This window comes from Bactrocera latifrons, unplaced genomic scaffold, assembly GCF_001853355.1.
Source record: "Bactrocera latifrons isolate USDA-ARS-PBARC rearing strain unplaced genomic scaffold, ASM185335v1 scaffold_105, whole genome shotgun sequence".
NCBI lineage: Eukaryota > Metazoa > Arthropoda > Insecta > Diptera > Tephritidae > Bactrocera > Bactrocera latifrons.
Genome location: NW_017534464.1, coordinates 936,804 through 954,855, shown reverse-complemented (window position 1 = coordinate 954,855; position 18,052 = coordinate 936,804). Strand labels below are relative to the sequence as shown.

At 34.8% G+C, this 18,052-nt stretch overlaps 2 protein-coding genes and 1 long non-coding RNA gene across 12 annotated transcripts in view; 1 reads left to right on the top strand and 2 right to left on the bottom strand.

The window, feature by feature from the left end:
- The window catches only part of LOC108969467 (mucin-2), a gene marked incomplete in the record, with an annotated part of 57,625 nt that extends 57,316 nt beyond the window's left edge, over positions 1 to 309 (bottom strand). For 2 of the 3 annotated variants that reach the window (XM_018934214.1, XM_018934231.1), the window contains 1 exon segment: positions 141 to 309. 3 annotated transcript variants of the gene reach the window in all.
- The window catches only part of LOC108969568, a 281,944-nt gene that overhangs the window by 95,487 nt on the left and 168,405 nt on the right, over positions 1 to 18,052 (top strand). The gene's annotated exons all lie outside the window — the stretch shown is intronic.
- Positions 10,379 to 18,052, bottom strand: part of LOC108969498 (serine proteinase stubble) — a 32,573-nt gene continuing 24,899 nt past the window's right edge. For 3 of the 5 annotated variants that reach the window (XM_018934278.1, XM_018934286.1, XM_018934270.1), the window contains 3 exons: positions 14,248 to 14,425; positions 10,983 to 11,280; positions 10,379 to 10,917 (listed from right to left, as the gene is read on the bottom strand). In XM_018934278.1, the coding sequence (XP_018789823.1) occupies positions 10,621 to 10,917; positions 10,983 to 11,280; positions 14,248 to 14,425 (773 nt within the window). In that variant the 3' untranslated portion in view covers positions 10,379 to 10,620. Of the gene's footprint in view, positions 10,918 to 10,982; positions 11,281 to 14,247; positions 14,426 to 14,739; positions 15,307 to 18,052 lie in introns of all 5 variants that reach the window. The other 2 variants (XM_018934262.1, XM_018934254.1) reach the window with 1 other exon arrangement.

The window sequence follows — 18,052 nt, the reverse complement described above, 5'->3', positions numbered from 1 at the left end:
AATAATATTTTTTTATTAAAAAAATTAAGGTCCACAATTTCTATGTTTTCACTTGAATAAAAAATTCGGCAGTTCGCAACTAATTACACACCAGCAAAAAAAAAAAAAAATATTGTAACACAAAAGAAACACTTTCTAACCGTATAAAAATTGCTAAGCAACAGTTCGGGTAAAAGTCGCACGAGCAACTAAATTATTGTCTGACTACACAGTTGCGGGTTACAGCAACTTTCTTATGCTCGCTAAGCGCCGATGGTGATAACGGATTGGACGACGGCACTGCGCAAGCAAATACGGCACGACAGTCAAAACCGAATGTAAAACAGCAACTGAAGTTGAAGCGAAGAAGTGCCCAACACTAAATGCCAGCCAAAGACAGTGGTAATGAGGCGAGTATGTGGCAGCAGTTGAATGTTTATGTGTGTGACGCAGACGTTGACGGCAGCGACGAAAGCGACTGCTATAAGCAAGCACTTGTTTCACCAGAAGACAAATGTGACGCTGTGCGTTGACGTCTACGCCGGCGTCGTTAGCTGACGCCGCGCAACAACAAGTTCTTTTGTATGGAGACGTTCATGGCCATGGCCAAAGCAAAACATATATGCACACATGCAAGTCAGGCGATTATTGTACGAGATGCGGAAGAAGCACTTGCTAAGCATTTGGAGAAACAGCAGAAAGTGAGAAAAGAGTGGGTCTAAAGTGTGGATTGTGCGTTTGGGAGAGAGATAGGCCCACTCTGTGCCAACAACCAAGAGTGGCTGAGGAGTTAAAGAAATTTGGCTTACGAAGCCACAGTCGAGCGGGCGAGAAAGTGCGAAAACTGCCAGCTGTGAATGAGCGCGGCGAATATGCTTCGTGGACTGTGCGGTCGACGCGCATGCGTATGCGTCGCTTTGTGATGCGGAAAAGAAAAGAGTTGGAAACACGCATAACGGTGCTCTGTTGACAGCAACAACCGAAACAAAAATGGTAAAAGCAAGTAAAAAAATCCGAAATTCAGTATTGCATTTTGTTGTTGTTGCTGTTGTAGATAGTGTTTGTGTCGCTTGTAAACGATGGTAAAGACGCTCAGCTGATTGCAAGCGGGCATGTGAAATTACTAAAAAAAAAAGTATTGGCTTTTATGTTTAGCTAAAGCTAGATAAAAAAGAARGAAGCTAGAACATTGTGCGTCTGAGAGCGACGCTGCTTTTACAACATGTTATCTTTGAAGGAAAATAATTCTCGCCTGCGATATTTGAATATGCAATATATGCTTCGCTAATCGCTAGTTAAGCTCTGCTTATAAGTATGCACTCATGTGTAATGCAAATATGTTGCATAAACACATATATACTTGCACATATTCATATGCATTTGCATGAGTGTGCGCGTGAATGCATGTTGCTACTTTCGTAACTCGATATGCAGTATCGTTCGCTGCGCCGCTCCGCGAAATAATTCTTTTCCTGTCACCTCGTTGTGTGCCGCGTTTGAGCCCGACACTTCTTTCTTCTTCTACTTTTTCTTCCTATAAAGCGCGTTGCATTCTTGTTAATTACTTATTTGTGTCTTTTGCTGTTGCTTTCTTTTCGTTCTTTTTGGTTTTTTTCGAAACTTCATTATTAACTGTTGTCCCCCTTTTGTTTTCTTTCATTCTGGCTTGCTATAAAATTGATTTGTGCGCATTGACCTGTTGTGTTTTTATTGCATTTTCTGTTTATTCGATATTCATTTCCAGTTGATTTGTGCGAATTGATAAGTTTTTGGCATGTGTTTTTTTTCAAAGCGATTAAAATGATTTGCTGTTAGTTTTAAAAATGATACTTGAAAATTTATGTTTTGTAAATTTTTTAATTTTTTTTGTTTCGGTGCTCAGCCAAATTAGCATAGATTACTTTACTGGCTGGCGTATGTAAAAGCAATGAATATAATTTCGAAAGTGTATCTTTTTTAATATTGCTGAACTTCACTTCGATAACTAAATAAGATTATCGAAATCTCTCAGCCAAGTGATTTACTTAAGATGAAAATTCTGCCAAATATTGTATAAATGTATTATTTAGGTATAATCTTCAATTTTAAGTTTTGTTTATATCCATAATTTATTAATAAAAATTTATTAATAAAAAATTATTGATACACTATTGAATTGGAATTACGCAAATTAGCTTTAAAACGTGTGATTTGACTGCAATTCTTATTTTTTGTTAATTTTATAGATAACTTTTTATAAATAAATTATCGATAATATACACAACGACACCTAGAAGAGATTTAGAAATCTCTTAAAAACGTGTGATTTGGGCGTAATTTTAAATTATTGTTTTTAGTTAATTTTATCGATATTTTTTATTAATAAATTATATCGATAATATTATTAGTAAATTTTATCGATAACTTTAATTAATAAATTATCAAGGAGCTAGTGAACAATAATTCGGTGATATGGCTTTAAAACGTGTGAATTGAGTGCATTCTTTGTTTTTAAATTAAATTTATCGATACTTTTTTCAAAATAAATTATCTATAAAATACTGAACCGCACCATACATCTCTTAAAAATTTGTAATTTGGGTGTGATTTTCAATTTTTAATTTTAGTTAATTTTATAAAAAAAATTTTTATTAGTGAATCATCGATAAACTGCAGAGCTTCAAATGAAACCGTTAAACAAAAATATAATCCCACAGAGTTTTGGCAAAACTTTATACTTACTATAGGTATTGCACTATACCGATTGATATTTTCTTTGATGTAATATATCGACAAACGACGTTTATTGGTTTGACAATTTTTTTATCGATTTTATATTAGTAATCCATATCAGCGATAGCGATTTAAATTGAAAATGATTCACTGAGCAAATCAATTTATATTTTATATTCATAATTTTATTATTATTATTTTTTAATTTTTTATCGATTAAAAATCGATTACTCGGTTATCGATAACATATTCAATGCCACTAGAGCTATAAATATATCACATTTTCAATTAATCTCTGTAAATTTTGTCTTATCGAAAAAAATGCTTTTTAATCAACACAAGATTGTGTTTATCGAAAATTGCCAGACCACTCCTGATATTTACTTTAGAAATATTTCTAGAAAAAGGACAGAGTTGTGAACAAACTTTTATAGCTATTTTTATACCCTGAACAGGGTATATTAAGTTTGTCACGAAGTTTTTAACACCCAGAAGAAAGGGTCGGAGATCCTACAAAGTATATATATATATGATCAGTATGTTGAGCTGATTCGATTTAGCCATGTCCGTCTGTCCGTCTGTCTGTATATATACGAACTAGTCCCTCAGATTTTAAGATATCGTTTTGAAATTTTGCAAACACCATTTTCTCTTCATGAAGCTACTCATTTGTCGGAACTGCCGATATCGGACCACTATAACATATAGCTTCCATACAAACTGAACACATAATTACTAACAGAAATGCACCTGTGAAGGGTATTTAGCTTCGGTGCAACTGAAGTTAACGTTTTTTCTTGTTTCTTATCCATTTGGAAGTAGACTAAGTATAGAGGAATTGTTCTTATTTTACAATGCCCTGCTGTGCTTCAATAGGTTAGGTTAGGTTAAACTAGTATAATCAATATAGCAATAAGCCACACATGGACCAATTTTTGGTTCTTTGCGATACCAGATGGACTTCAGTTCCTAAGTTCAATAGAAGTAGCCATCCTTGACGCTAATTTTAACAGACTCTACGGCCTAACTATCGATACCTCCTCCAGTGTATCATACAGCGTAGTCTTGCCAATGCGGAACAAGTGCACTGGAGATGTTCCACTGTTTTCCTGGTTCCCTGCTCTAAACATTTCGTGCAGTATTCTCGATCTGTCTGCCCCATTCTGTTGGCGTGTACCGACATTGAGAAAGCCTTTTCATGGTAAAATTACGCTAGGAAAACTCTTGTTGAGTCTAGTTGAGTCAAGGGTACCGAAGCTTTGCTTGAAATAATAATAAAAAATTTCAAAACTTCGTAAATTCCGTTCTCGATTATGTCGAGAAATTATATATTATATGTATATTAGGTACAATATCTGACGACGCATCTAGGCATTTAGAAGACCCACTGTGAAACCACCAATAATACAATCCCCCTCTATTGTCTCCTCTCTCAATAACGCCGTGCTCCTGATGAAGTTTATCAGTACGAAAATTATTGTTGAATCTATGTTAATAATAATTAGCCAAGTTTTTCCTATAATCTACACTGCGACTGTGGTACTAGCGTTTGCATCGTCACTTTATGGTAAAAAAAATAAATATTCACAATTGTCAAACAATTAAGAAATAAAAAGAACTCGCTTCAATTGGAGTATAAAACTTTTTAAAAAATTCCAACTTCCTTATATACAAAGCAATAGTTGTGCATTAGAGAGGTAAGTCGGAGCAAATGATGTTACATTTTATACAAATTATTTGTTTTCCACAAGAATTTCAGAAAAAAAAAAAAAATGAGATGGATCATTATCTTTCAGCAAGCAAGTATTTAAAATAGTCATGTATAGCTAAATAGTAGAAGAAAGCTTTAGCCATGCCAAGTAGTCTAAAATTTAGTCCAAAGTTGGGGAAGGCAGCTCGTATCTGATTCTACAACTCATCATAAAAATTAATATTCACATTAACCACTTAATAACACAACAAAGAAGGAGTATTTCATTTCAAAAATAATTTGAACACCACTTTTAACATACATTTCCCAGTTACATTTCATATAAATGTATACATATTTTCATATTTTTCAAAACTGCTTTTATTACCAACAAATATGACAATTTCTAACGCTTTAGCACTAGTTTTTCTCTATAATATTTCTGTCAAACATTTCACGCTAAACTTCGCACACTTCGAGCCATAAAACGTTAGAACTTTTTTTCTATTTTTCTAAGATTTTTATGTTCGCGTCCAATCCAAACCGCCAACCGTTTGTGAACTTGAGAGACCTTGACACTGAAGCTGCTCCTCACCAACTGAAAATCAATACCAAACAACAAGTTGTAGCAAGTTCTTCGGCTAATTAACCACAAACGCGAAGAAGCACACAGAAAGTCAGACAAACACATACACATACGAGTTGGCATAGACAGCAGAGCTGAGCAATGCGAGTTATTGACTGAGCGACTGTGACTGTGTGATGAGTGTGGCTATCGGAGCAGATAACATAAAGTTGAAACAAGAAGGAAAATAATAATGAAAAATTCTGATTAGTAAAGAAAAAACGCAGAAAAAAAACAAAACGAAGTATTGTTTATAAAACAGAAAAAAGTGTTGAGAAAAAAAAAACTGTTGCTTGTGCTTAAAAGTAGCATAAACAGTAGTCAAGCGTATTAACACACAAACCAAACAACAAAAACAACACGGCACCAGAAAAACTCGGTAGAACAATAACCGCAAGCGTTTGGTGGCCAGATGATACCAGGTGGTGTGCTTATTTATGAAAAAACAAAAACTACAACATATGAGTAGTAAAAAAGTTAATCACCTTGTTGTTGTTGTGAAGAGATTTGCCAATTGCACAATTGTGTCCAACTATATACAAACATAAATATATATTTAAGCAAGCTAACCAAGTTAGGCGATGTGGAATGCATTGCTTTAAGAGCTTCTGCGGCTGACTCTCTTTTGTCCCTCGCTACAATCAAGACACATATTTAAGAGCGCTTCTAAAGTGTGTTGGTTTTTGCATAGGCGTAGAGTTGTGGAAAATTGTATTAAAGTAAACATTTCGGAGAGATGATCAAAAGTAATATTGCTAAAGGAACTTTGAAAGAGTAGTGTCGAATAAGGTCGACGGGAACTGTGACAAAAGTATCTTGAAGAAATTTGGTAGATTATTTATATTGAGAAATCGCAGAGTATTGAAAAATGTCTTAGTGTTATTCGGAAGATATCTCGTGCCAACCTGTTCAAGTTCAGACATTTTATCAAGCCTCTGGAAATGAAATGTCAGGTATGACTGACATCTGATAATAAGAGGAGAACCTTTGGTCTGTTTACAATCTAAACCACTCCTAAGTAATATTAATATGCAACCTGTATTGCTGGATCTGCGGTGTTTCTTGCTCATCACAACTTTTGATATCGTTTTAGTACTTTCATGACAGTATCCAAATGATGTTGACTGACTTTTTCACTAAAACCCAGCTGCTTATCCATTTGCATAACTTTACTTCGAAATCTTGAGAAATTCAACAGAATTGCTGATTAAAGAAGATATAGTCCACCTATACAAACTAGAATGTAACGGTGTTATAATTTTTTTTAGATTAGCATAAGGCCACTCTCATTTTTTAGGAAAAATAATGAACTTTGTCAGCATTGGGGCTCTTTGTACAAAATTATACAAATGAATATCGCAAGTTCTACGTTTTTATACTTTGAACAGGGTATATATACAGAAAAGTCAGAGACTTTTTTATTTGAAAAAATATCTTCACGAAATTGGAGGTAAGTTATTGCCTTGGACAATGCTGTAATCTCCGAAGAAATTGTCCGGGCCGGATCACTATACTTTTAGCTGGCATACAAATAGAACGCACAGAATCAAGTACCTGTATGGAAAAATTTTTCATTTGAAAAGTTATTTTGACGAAATTGTCCATGGGTGCTTTTCCAAAGCAAAAGTGTCGAATTGAGTCATGAAAACATATAGCTACCAAACAAATTGACTGACCAAAGTTCTTGTTAGGAATATTTCGTCATCTAAAATGTAAAATAATATAACATTCATAATTTTACAGGCGAAGAAAAAACGATAAAGAAACCACTCATATTGAAACTAAATTTGAGTTTTGATTATGTAATGGTTAAATATTGATTATTATACACTTGCGTTTTGGTTATAAAATTGTTATATATTAGTTATTATATCTGACAGCGATTTTCGATTTTTCTTTGATGATATTGTGAAGGGATTTAAGCCTTGGTTCAAACAAAGTTTGAATTTAAAGTTTTTTCTTATTATTATTATACAAATTGGTTATCGTTGAAATACCAATTGAGTTATAAGACCAAATAATATTTAAATCGAGTTTTGAAGATTTTTTTTTAATGTATCTTTGTCGTCGAACTATAAAGAACTTAGCAATATTTTTTATTTTTTTAAATTTTGGTATTTTATCATGACTATCGCATAAGTTTGATATCATATCACTCATTATAATAATGTTCGTGCACTAAAAATTAACTAAATAGCTTTAAATGCTTTTGCATAAGTTGGACAAAACTGTGTGAAAGAAGGTAAACGAAGGCACCCTTGGCATTGAAAATGATCTCCGCCTTCAATGCGTCAGCAAATGAAGCGATGAATCCATATGATTTCTCATCAAGCCGTAGATTATGAATCATATTTATGCTACACAATTTTAATTTTTTTCCGTTAACTGGTTGATGACTTATCAACATTAAATTGCTCTTAATTTAAGCATTAATCATTTGTTAAACAAACGTTTGAAGTAAATACTGAATATTTAATATTTGATATTTGAAAATAAATCCCTAATCTTCCCTAACACTAATTTGTCCAATAATATTCAAGTGTTTGTTCAAATTGCCTCAACTTTTGTAAGATTTCTCAATTTTCTTGTACCCTTCATATACCATTCGATTAGCCTGTAATATGTTTACGCACGTGATGAAACTTCTTAATTTTCCCGAAACTCCTGTCGATCAACGCTTGTGCTTTGTTAATGAGATTGTGCAACATTGTCGAGTGGCAGGCTCACCAATAGCTGTTAAAAGGTGCCACAAGCCGAATAATGCATTTGATTTTTTACCTTTAACATCATGTGATTATGTTAATGTAAAGCAGGCACAAAGGCTGCTTGTTGAGACGGATATGAAGACATTGAATGTCATTTAAATTCAATTGAGAAAACGTGACGGAGCGCTCTTTCCTTTACGTTTTGGTAATGAAAATGAGTGCGAAGCAGAAGACTAAACAAATTCATCATAGAACCCAGATAATTGCTGATTGATCAATTTTGAGATAGTGGATATACATATCATCACCTAAAATGCAAAATAGCGTAACATCAGTTTTTAAAAATTTAAAGGCGAAGAAAAACCGTTATAATAGTTACCACCCAATGTTTAAACAATAGTTGAGTTTTGGTTATAAAATGGTTATGTATTGGCTATTATACATATATGATAGCGGTTCTCGATTTTTTTTGAAGATACGTGGTTTTTTTTTATTTTAGGTGGCGATGTGCACATGCATTTGTTGAAATACATATTCAGTATAACATTCCTTTCTATTAATTATTTTTAAAAAATTTTGAGTTGATATACATAAAAGCTTTGTGTTTTGAAGGAATCTATTTTGGAACTATTATTAGCGCGCTTTTTATAAAACAAAACATACCCATATATCCACTTGCAATGAATAAATGCCTAAAAGTATGCTTGCGTTATCAAAGAAAGCGACAGTTTGGACAGGTTATACTAAAATATTGGTAATTTTCAAGTATGACTTCAATTTATTTCCGTTTCCTCCAGGTTCCTCCACTCAAGGAAAGTAGTTGTTGTTGTAATCAATAGTAATATTTTTTTGAATGTGTATCATCATTTCTTCAGATGGTTAATGGCCATAGCACTTGTGACCAGCGTTTTGTAAGCAATTTTCTTTCGACTTACTATTCTATAGGCCCTAGTTCTCCTGTGCCCCCTTTTGACTAACTTTCTATCGATTTTTCTTTACTTTGGTAGTTCAGCTGATCTCGTTCCTCATAGTTCGTTTGTCTTCGGTTTCTGTTAAAAGAGATTACTTTACTATACATGCAGATTCTTAAATTTTATTTAGTATTACACATTTTTTTTATCATGTACGTACTACTTCGATAATCGAGGAACTAAACACGATGCTTGGTTACATTTAAAGAAAGCTTGCTACAAAAAGAAGCTCTATGGCACATCAATTAATGCAAAATACTCGGCGGTTTCTACGCCTGTAAAGAAAAAAATGATGAAGTTGGGTAACCACAAAATCAAAAGGTTGTCAACGCAGATTTGACGTTTATTAGATTTTTGTAGTGAATAATCTACTAAGAGCTACGCCTCTAAGGATAAGTCCTTATTTGGACCAATACTGTCAACGATTAAACCTTGTGAAGCGTGTAGCTTCGGCCAATAGAATAGAAATTGTCCTCCATTCGAACAACGCCAATGCCACACATCGTAGCTAACTGAACATAAGATCTAGGAGCCTTGTTGATAGCTTTATAATCATTCACCATATAGTCGATACCTAGCACCAAGATACTATTAGTTGTTCTTCTGCTATACATCAGCACATCCATTTTTTTCAATAGCCACAATGGTTTCTATGAGGTTTTCAACTATGCTACAAAGACTTAGTTTCAATACTAAAATAACCTAACTTTTCTAAAAAAAAATACAGAGAATCTTCAAACTTAATGGGTAGTTTTTATTATTATTCGAAAAAACATTCTCTGGCATTTATTTTTTGAAGATTATCTCTGTCAAATATTGGCTGCGGCGAAATCTCAGATGGTGCATGCGTTACGTTCAACTTTCGATGAACCTTTCGAGCATTTCTATAAGTAACTGACGCATGACAAACGGGATGTTTTGCTCCATGGCCTGAATTGTAACGAGATTGTCCACATCGACTTTAGATTTTACATATCATATACAAATTACATAGGGGCGCCATCTTGTTAAAACCAAATGTCGCCGAGATCACGAGCTTCAGTTTCGGGCCTCATATATTCGGTGCTCACCGGCATCATTTTTGAAGAAGTATGGATCTATATCTAAACCATACCAAACCGTTGTATTTACTGGATGAAAAGGCACCTCTTGAATCTGTTCAGCTTGCTCTTCGTTCTAAATGCGGCAATTGTGCTTGTTTACATACCCATTGAGCCAGAAATGGATCTCATCGCTGAACAAAATTTGGCTCAGAAACAGCGGATCTTCGTGGAACTGTTAAATAGCCCATAGAACGAAGCGATGTTGCTTTGGGAGCGTCTCACTGTAATGACTATTGGTGATCTGTCGAAATATGGTTATTGGAAAAAGTACCGCTACCTGAATCACCAGTTTCTTTCTTATTCGGATTTCTGAGTTGTTCTTTGTTTGAGATTGATTTATTTTGACTCATGTCTGAAGGCGATAATAACTACTAAGAAACTTGAGTTTGCTAAAGTGTGCCTAAAAGTATGCTTCAACTTGCAAGCTTGATTTAAATCTTATGCTCATTTGCACTTTTGTCAAATCTTTCGAGTAGACAGCACGAATTCACTTTTCTTTACATTAAACTTTATTATTAAACACTTAAATATTATTAATAAATCGTACAAAACATTCTTAATTTAGTATAAATTATTACAATACTTATGCGCATATTCGTAATTTTAAAATGTTCCGGTAGATGAAAATATTTGAAGTAATCAAAAGTTACTTATAATAACAACTCTTTATGATCAAAAAGCGCGAATCGCTCAATAAATAAGACGCGAACAGAGTTGAAGTTAGAAGATATGAAGCTTTAACGAATAAAATACGCAATAGGATATCGTTACATAACGACTCAGGTGGCATATCAGAGTGCACTGCAGTCTTTGGCAAGTGTGGTTCCGTGCAGCACTACGCATTATCGTTGGCCATCACTTTATTGATCCACGGCACAAATTTCTGTATGTTCGTATAAACGCCAGGCAGATGTTCACGCCCACAACCGATACCCCACGACACCAAACCGATGAGCGTTTTACGGCCATCCAAGGACAGTGTTAACGGACCACCAGAGTCGCCTTGGCACGAATCGCGTCCACCCTCCTTGTAGCCGGCACACAAGAAGACATCGTGTATTGCTTCACGACGACCCGCTGCACGGAACCACCGCTGACAGCGATCGTTCGACAGCACCTCGACGTCCACTTCCTTGATTTTGAAGATAATTTTATATATTAGTTTTGATTAAAAATATTAGTTATATTAATTAATACCTGCAGCACTGAGGGCACCGTGCTCTGTCCGTGCCGCGTGCGTCCCCAACCGGCTACTGTCGCCATTTTGCCCACCAACTTTGTGGCTGGCGGCGGCAAACATACCGGTATTATGTGCTGTTTGTAGACAACATTGCGATCCAGTCTTATCAGCGCCAAGTCGTTCTTGAAATCGGCCGGATTGTAGTGTGGATGCACTTCTTTGCGTTCGATGCCATATTCTTCGTGATTGAGTCGCTCATCTTGTCCACGCACATCCCATTCGCCTAAGCGGATTTTCATGTTAGAGTTGGCGGTGCTGTGGTGTTAGAAGTTGGAAAGTTGGTTAAATTTGTTAAATATTTTTTGTTAATAGAAAATAAAGTTTTAAAATAAAGTCAGTGCTTCGAGTAAGTAAGTTCTCTTTTGAAATTTTTTTTTTTTTAATTTTGCATTTAATACACGATTACGTGTATAAAGTCGAAAGGAAAGTCTGAACTTAAACAAATTTCTCAGATAAATAATACATCAGATTGTATCACATATAATATTCTTAGGCCGACGTTGGCTTGGTTCTGATCGTATGTGGTGGATTTCTGACTTAATATAAATGAGATGTTTAGGCAAGTGTCGTGGGTTGTGGACTACTAATTACCAAGATTAGAAACGACTTCATAACTACGAAAAGTGTTCAAGTGATGATAACTATTCGTTCGAGCTTCATAAATACTGACCTTCTCGACTACATAGCACCGACTTTGTTGGAAATGGACTGGTGGAATGGGCGTGACTTGACGCCAAAACTGTTGCTGCTTATTTGAAGGGCTTTTCTTCTTATTAATTGGCAGCTAAGATTATGGCTTTGATATATGCTAGCAAATAGTCGACAGACACTTCAACTTTTATACTAGCTGCCTTCGCTTTTGGAAAACTTGGTTTAATCGAAGTTTTTGAATTTTAAATTAAACATTTGTGTTGAGTTTTCTGGAACATAAGGATGTAGCCTCTATCGCCTCCTTGCCTCTCTTCGATTATTTTTTTGTAATTCATTGCATTATCAATTCTTCTCGTGAGAGGTTTTGGGATTAAGTCTTCAGCACTGAATATGATCCCTATATTTTGGCATATCCTCAAGTTAAACTAGGTATTTTATTAACTATTTTAAAGAAAGTCATAGTCGTTCAGAAATAAATTCCTATTATCAACCCTAGCTCATATATATGTATATTTCTAGGTAAATTGCTTTCGTCTAGTCAATTAAACTTGCTTTACTTTGCACAGGTCAACATCACTCTTTCATAGATAAGCAGGTCTTAACACCAAATTTGTTCATATTCTTGAATTTCTTCTGAAAATGTTATTAGTATTAAAATCTCACTCTAAGCGGTATATATTATACTTTTCATTCTAGCAAATATAATAAATAACTCGCTTTCTTCAGATATAAGAAAATATGTATATATTATATTAAACTGTGATCTATCGGCTATGTACGAGTGAAGAGCAGGACTCCTGTCTATTTATATTCTAATCTCACTTGAACGTTCTAAGTCAAATTTTAGCAATTTAAGCAAAATTATGCATACTATGTCTATTCATATCACCATACTACTATGAACAAAATATAGTAAGATTTTGTTTATAATTTTAAAATTCTTAATTGGTTCCTGAAACTTTATGTCGTCCCACTCAAACTAATCCCCTTGGCCTCTACATACACTTGTGCTAATATTTTTTCCAATCCGCGAAACAGTTGTTAAAGTCAATTTCCTGAATAGTCTTCAATGTGGATACCGATTGATGTTTAATGTCTTTAATTGATTCAAAACAGTTTCACCGAGCGCAAAACTCACGACAAATCAATGCAGTATGCGACGGTGCATTCGTGTTGTAAAATCCAAGAGACGGCGACCTCATTTTACGAATGACTACGCGAAAACGACGCTTAACACCCAAATAGTATTTCTTCTTGATAGTTTGTCGACTGTCAATATAACCTTGATTTTTGATCTGCTATTCGTGGTTTTTTCGGCTTCGGCTCTCCTTTGCCACGATATTCGGCCGTTTGATTGTCTGTTTCTGGGTCTTAAGCATAGATCCAAGACGCATCGTTAGCAATGACATTGATAGCCTGATAGTCGGAAAGCATTGCTTCGCAGAAGTTAACACGACGATTTTATTCGAAAAAATTAAGTGATTTTGGAACCAATCGTGCTTTCTCTTTTCTTAGCCCTATATGATTATAAAAATGGTTTTCAGTGATCTTTCCGTTATTCAAAAATGCCGATTATTAATTGTCGTTTGCGTATCAGGAATTTGATTTCGCACACAAAATGTAATGAAATTCTCTTGCTTTTCGATCAATTAATATTCATTCAAAGTCTTGCATGCAAATTAAACACGATTAGCCGTTTCTGAACTATTTCCTTTATTGGTAAATTATTAGCATAGTATGAAAGCCGAAATTTGGATGCACAATTTTTCTTCAGTTAGAGGAGAATATGTTCCAATATACTATTTAATCACTGTGAATGATAAATGACACTGCGCTGAAGCATATTTACGTCTAAATCCTATTATAATACAAAGCAACACAATTCTTTATCAACGATATAGACTTAAATGTGTCTGACTTCTGTTAAATATATCAAAATTGACGAAAGGTAAGATCTCAAGAGTGTAAAGATCGGGTCATTCTATTAAGATTACTAATTGCTAAAGTTCTTGAAATATACTTTATCCCGCTAAAAATCAGTAAGATTTCATTAAATAGTGGAAATTTTAGCAAAATTTATAACTGATGTTTTTATGGCATAGATTACATAATTAATGATTTTGGCTTTTGCGCATAGTCAACATGAGTACTGAGCTGTTTATGCAAAGATACCGTAACCGATGTCGTCGTCGGACTCTTCTGAGGGCGCGGTGAAGTAATTGTGTCCATTTTCGTGTATTTTTGCGAGAATTCTTAAAAATACCTTAAATTTACTGAAAACTTCAAGCCTAAAGCGATAACTTATTTGATATAGCAAAAAAATATTCATTGATTTCCTAACCGCCGATTTTGTAGAACAATTTTGTTGGGCTCGTACGAAAAAAAAAAACAAGTTCCTAATTTTATAATAAAAGACTTGCCTAAAGACAAACTTTTGAATATCAGCTATCAGGTTTCTACGAGTGACATTATGAAATTCTGTTTAAAATGGCAGTCATTGAAAAAATTCAAAGCAGAAGATTTTTCTTTTATTAGACCTCACAGTATTACTCAAATACCGTTGCTACTTACGTTGCTACACAATGCGCCGCCGTGACAACCCAGCGATTGGAGATCAGCGCGCCACCACAGCTAAGCTTGCGTGAGAGAAATCCACTCTTGATCAGCGCTACCTGCCAGGGATGTGAACCGAAGCCCGTCGAGTGTCCACCCACAATGCGATTGGAGCGCGCGTATACCTCGCCGCAACCTGCAAGAAAATGTGGACATTTTTATTTGGAATTTTTTGAGAAGAAACATAACTGAAGAAAGAAATAAAAGAAGACCGTGCAGAGCCAATCACACCGTGAGACTTAAAAATAAACAGAAAAGCACTCAGAAGATATAGAATAAGTCAATAATAAGTGCAAAATCATTTCAGTGCATCATTCTAGATATTTACAAACAAAGAAGAAAGTAAAAGTAGTAATCAAAATAAATATAGTATGTTCAACAAAACTCAAGAACCCAAACAAAAAATACTAATAGTGAAAGTTGTAGAAACATCAAAACAGCTTTTGGTACCCGGCACTGGTCGATACGTTGTTCCGTCAGCATAAATTCCACCACCGACGCTGCCAGTGTAATCTTCCGCCGCTTCGCCTGCATTCAAATCGAGTACATTACCCACCGCAAAAGGCTGTGGATGTGGCAACAACTCATGCGGACCGCTCTCCGACGAGTGCGCGGGTGGTCGATCCACATCGAAGAAAGTGTCTAAATGATTGGTGATGCCGTTGCCCAGATGATTTGACTCATGCTCCCAATTGCTGGACTGTGCCACAGCGCCACCCCCCGTCGTTGCCGGTCGATAGATGTGCGGCTTGTAGGGTCGCTTGGTCGTGTACAGCGATTGCGTCACTTGGTACTGGTGATTACTGATGACGGTGGGGTAGTGATGAACTGGCGGTCGTGAGGCACCCAGTGTGTTATGCGTTGCTATGTTGGTGGTGTGTACGTTGCTGCTCTGTGTTGCACCATTACTATTATGTAAATTGTATAACTGTGAACTGCTGCCGAGGCCACTATGCGGCGGGTGCTTGTTGTGGCCCGCCAAGTCGGGATAGATGTCGTGCAAATGTATGATGTCACCTAGATTGAGTCGAGGAGCGTTTTTTATATAATATATATATGTATATAAGCATACTTATTTATATTTATGTTTATCTACATATATTTTACATATAATGCTTGAATATGAATACGGTTAGCAAAGCTAGGTTTTGCAAAAATTTACAAGCATAAAATATTTACATAAGTTTAAGGTAAAAAATAGATGTGGTATTATAATTTTGATTTTATTATTTTTCTGTATATTTTTTTTTTTACGCTGTAAGAAAATATTCTGGCATAAAATTTTGTAAAAAGACCGATTAAAATATTAAGAATGGAAATTTATGAAATTAATGCCACATATGACACTTAAATTTTTGTAATACTAACTGGGTTTGCAATAGAAACCCTACAAAAGTATGCCGATAGGGACAGCAAACGACGCCATATTTTTCACGATATTTTCACATTTCTATTGAGTAAAACTTGCCATTTCATCATGGAAAGATATACGATTCAGCAAACAAGTAGAAACTATTAAAATTTACCACCGAAAATCGGATTTTCCCGTTTAAGTGAGACAATAAGGTGCACGTCGAGGAAATATTGCTGCCTCTAGCGCAGAAATTGAGAAACAAACAAACAGAAAACGTCGTTCTCAACCGTTTGGTATCTCTGTTATGTCGAGTGAAGAGATCTTGGCCTACATTCTTACAAGTTCAAATTGACACAAGAACTGTACCCGTTTGACCGTGACCGTTGAACGTGAAATTGCAGCAGTATCGGCAGATTTATGCTTGAAAACCGTCGAAAATTTGGTTCAGCGCTTTACTTCTGTAAATGTGTGTATTTTGTTTAAAAGAGTAGCGTTCTTATTGAAAAATAAACCTTTATGTGAGATTAACGTTGTTCTTGTGAGCTTTATTCATTAGCACAAGGTTCTCTCATAATAATAATTAAAATATACTGTCCTTTATGACTTATGCAAAAAACTACAATTATATAAGTGTGTCTATGTAAAGCTCACTATTAAATGCTGAGTTGTTGAATGGAAAAAATCATGTAATAATTTTCCAATAAAAAAACGATACAAAACGTCAACTTCGGTTCATCGAGCTAAACTACTCCACATTAATAACAAAATCCGAAAAGGAACTTGATTTCGTTCTGTCAGTCAAAATATGGTGTCAAACAAGAATTTTTAATTATTATAATTAAAACAATTTAAAACTGGACAAACAATTTCAATATTTACAATTTCGAAAAATATTACTATACTTTGAATAACCGATCAATTGAAGCTGGCGCTACTGTAAATACAGATATCAACTGAATGGTAACATCATACCATTAACGATATCTGGGTATGAGAAAGGACGAGTTGATGATCCGGCGAAGTGTTTGGAAATTTTCAAGCATGACAAAGCAGAGTCTTTGTGTCGTTGTGGATGAAACATGGCTCCATCGGAAAATGACTACGTTGGAAAATAAAGCACAATCAACACACGCCGAAAAACGGCCAAATTTGAAGGAAAAGAAAGTACTGTTTCAAGGCAAAGCACCTTGTCAAAGGTCAGTGGAAATTATGACAGAAATTGCTTCCAAATCCACCATATTCTCCAGATCTGGGCCTCAGGGACTATTAGCTCTCCTCGGATTGCTAAAGTATGCTCGTTGGGGAAAATATTTGCGAATAGAGGTGATTGTTAAACTGAGGCCTATTTTAAAGCAAAGGACAAATCGTACTAAATATAATATCGAAAAGTTTAAGAGTCGCTATAATCACTCTATCACCTTTGCGGGGAACTGTGATGAATAAAAAAATAAAATGAATTTTGCCAAAAAATGTGTTATACTATAGTAGGCCGTACATTTTTCAAATGACCTGTTATGAATGAAATCCTACTATATCTTTTTTTTATTTCATGGCATATAATACGTGGAGGATCTAATATTTTACTAAGTGAAATAATTAAGTCTTGTCACCGCGACCAGTTTATGGCGTTGGTTAGCATGTTAAGTAATTTGATGCTTCATTCAGCACCTAGTAACAATATTTTTAATTTTTCCTTGATTTTAAATTTAGCAAGTCTTTCCTTAAGATATTTTTGTACGAGGTAGGCAAGCTTAAACAATTTTAAACTCATTTCATTTCCCGCGGTAACTTTTAAGCAACGATTATGTTTTAGCGCCTTCGCTAACAGTTCTCTAGTTAAAAAATTAGGAAATATTTTTTCTCACTTTTTCTTTCGTTTCTTCTTTATTATACAATCAAAAAGGCTTGCTGACAGCACCACCCCTCCCATCCTTAGTCACCAATTGTCACCTTTCATTTTGCGAGAGTGAGGTAAAGATTTCCGTAGATCGCGTGTGGCGAAGATTTTCAATACATTCACTCAACCACAGATGTAACTTGGACTTGAAATGTTGTACAAAAATATGGGAATGTCACCGAAACGAAATAACTACTTCCGGCTATTAAAATGCAGATGTATTCGCACAAACGTACAACCATGCATTTTGATATGAGTTATATAACACATTAAATAAGACAGCTTTGAGAGAGTTGGGAAAATAACTAACATATGTACGTAACAAAAACACAAACAAAAAAAAAAAAAAAAAATCCATACATCCATACACAGACATAGATTATAAATTACAAATGTAACAACAAATGAGTTTATGGCGAAATTTTCACGTTTGCATCAAAGTTGTGAATTTAATTTCAGGTCTTAAACCTAACTCTATATTTATGTATGTATATTTAAATTAAAGTTTTTCT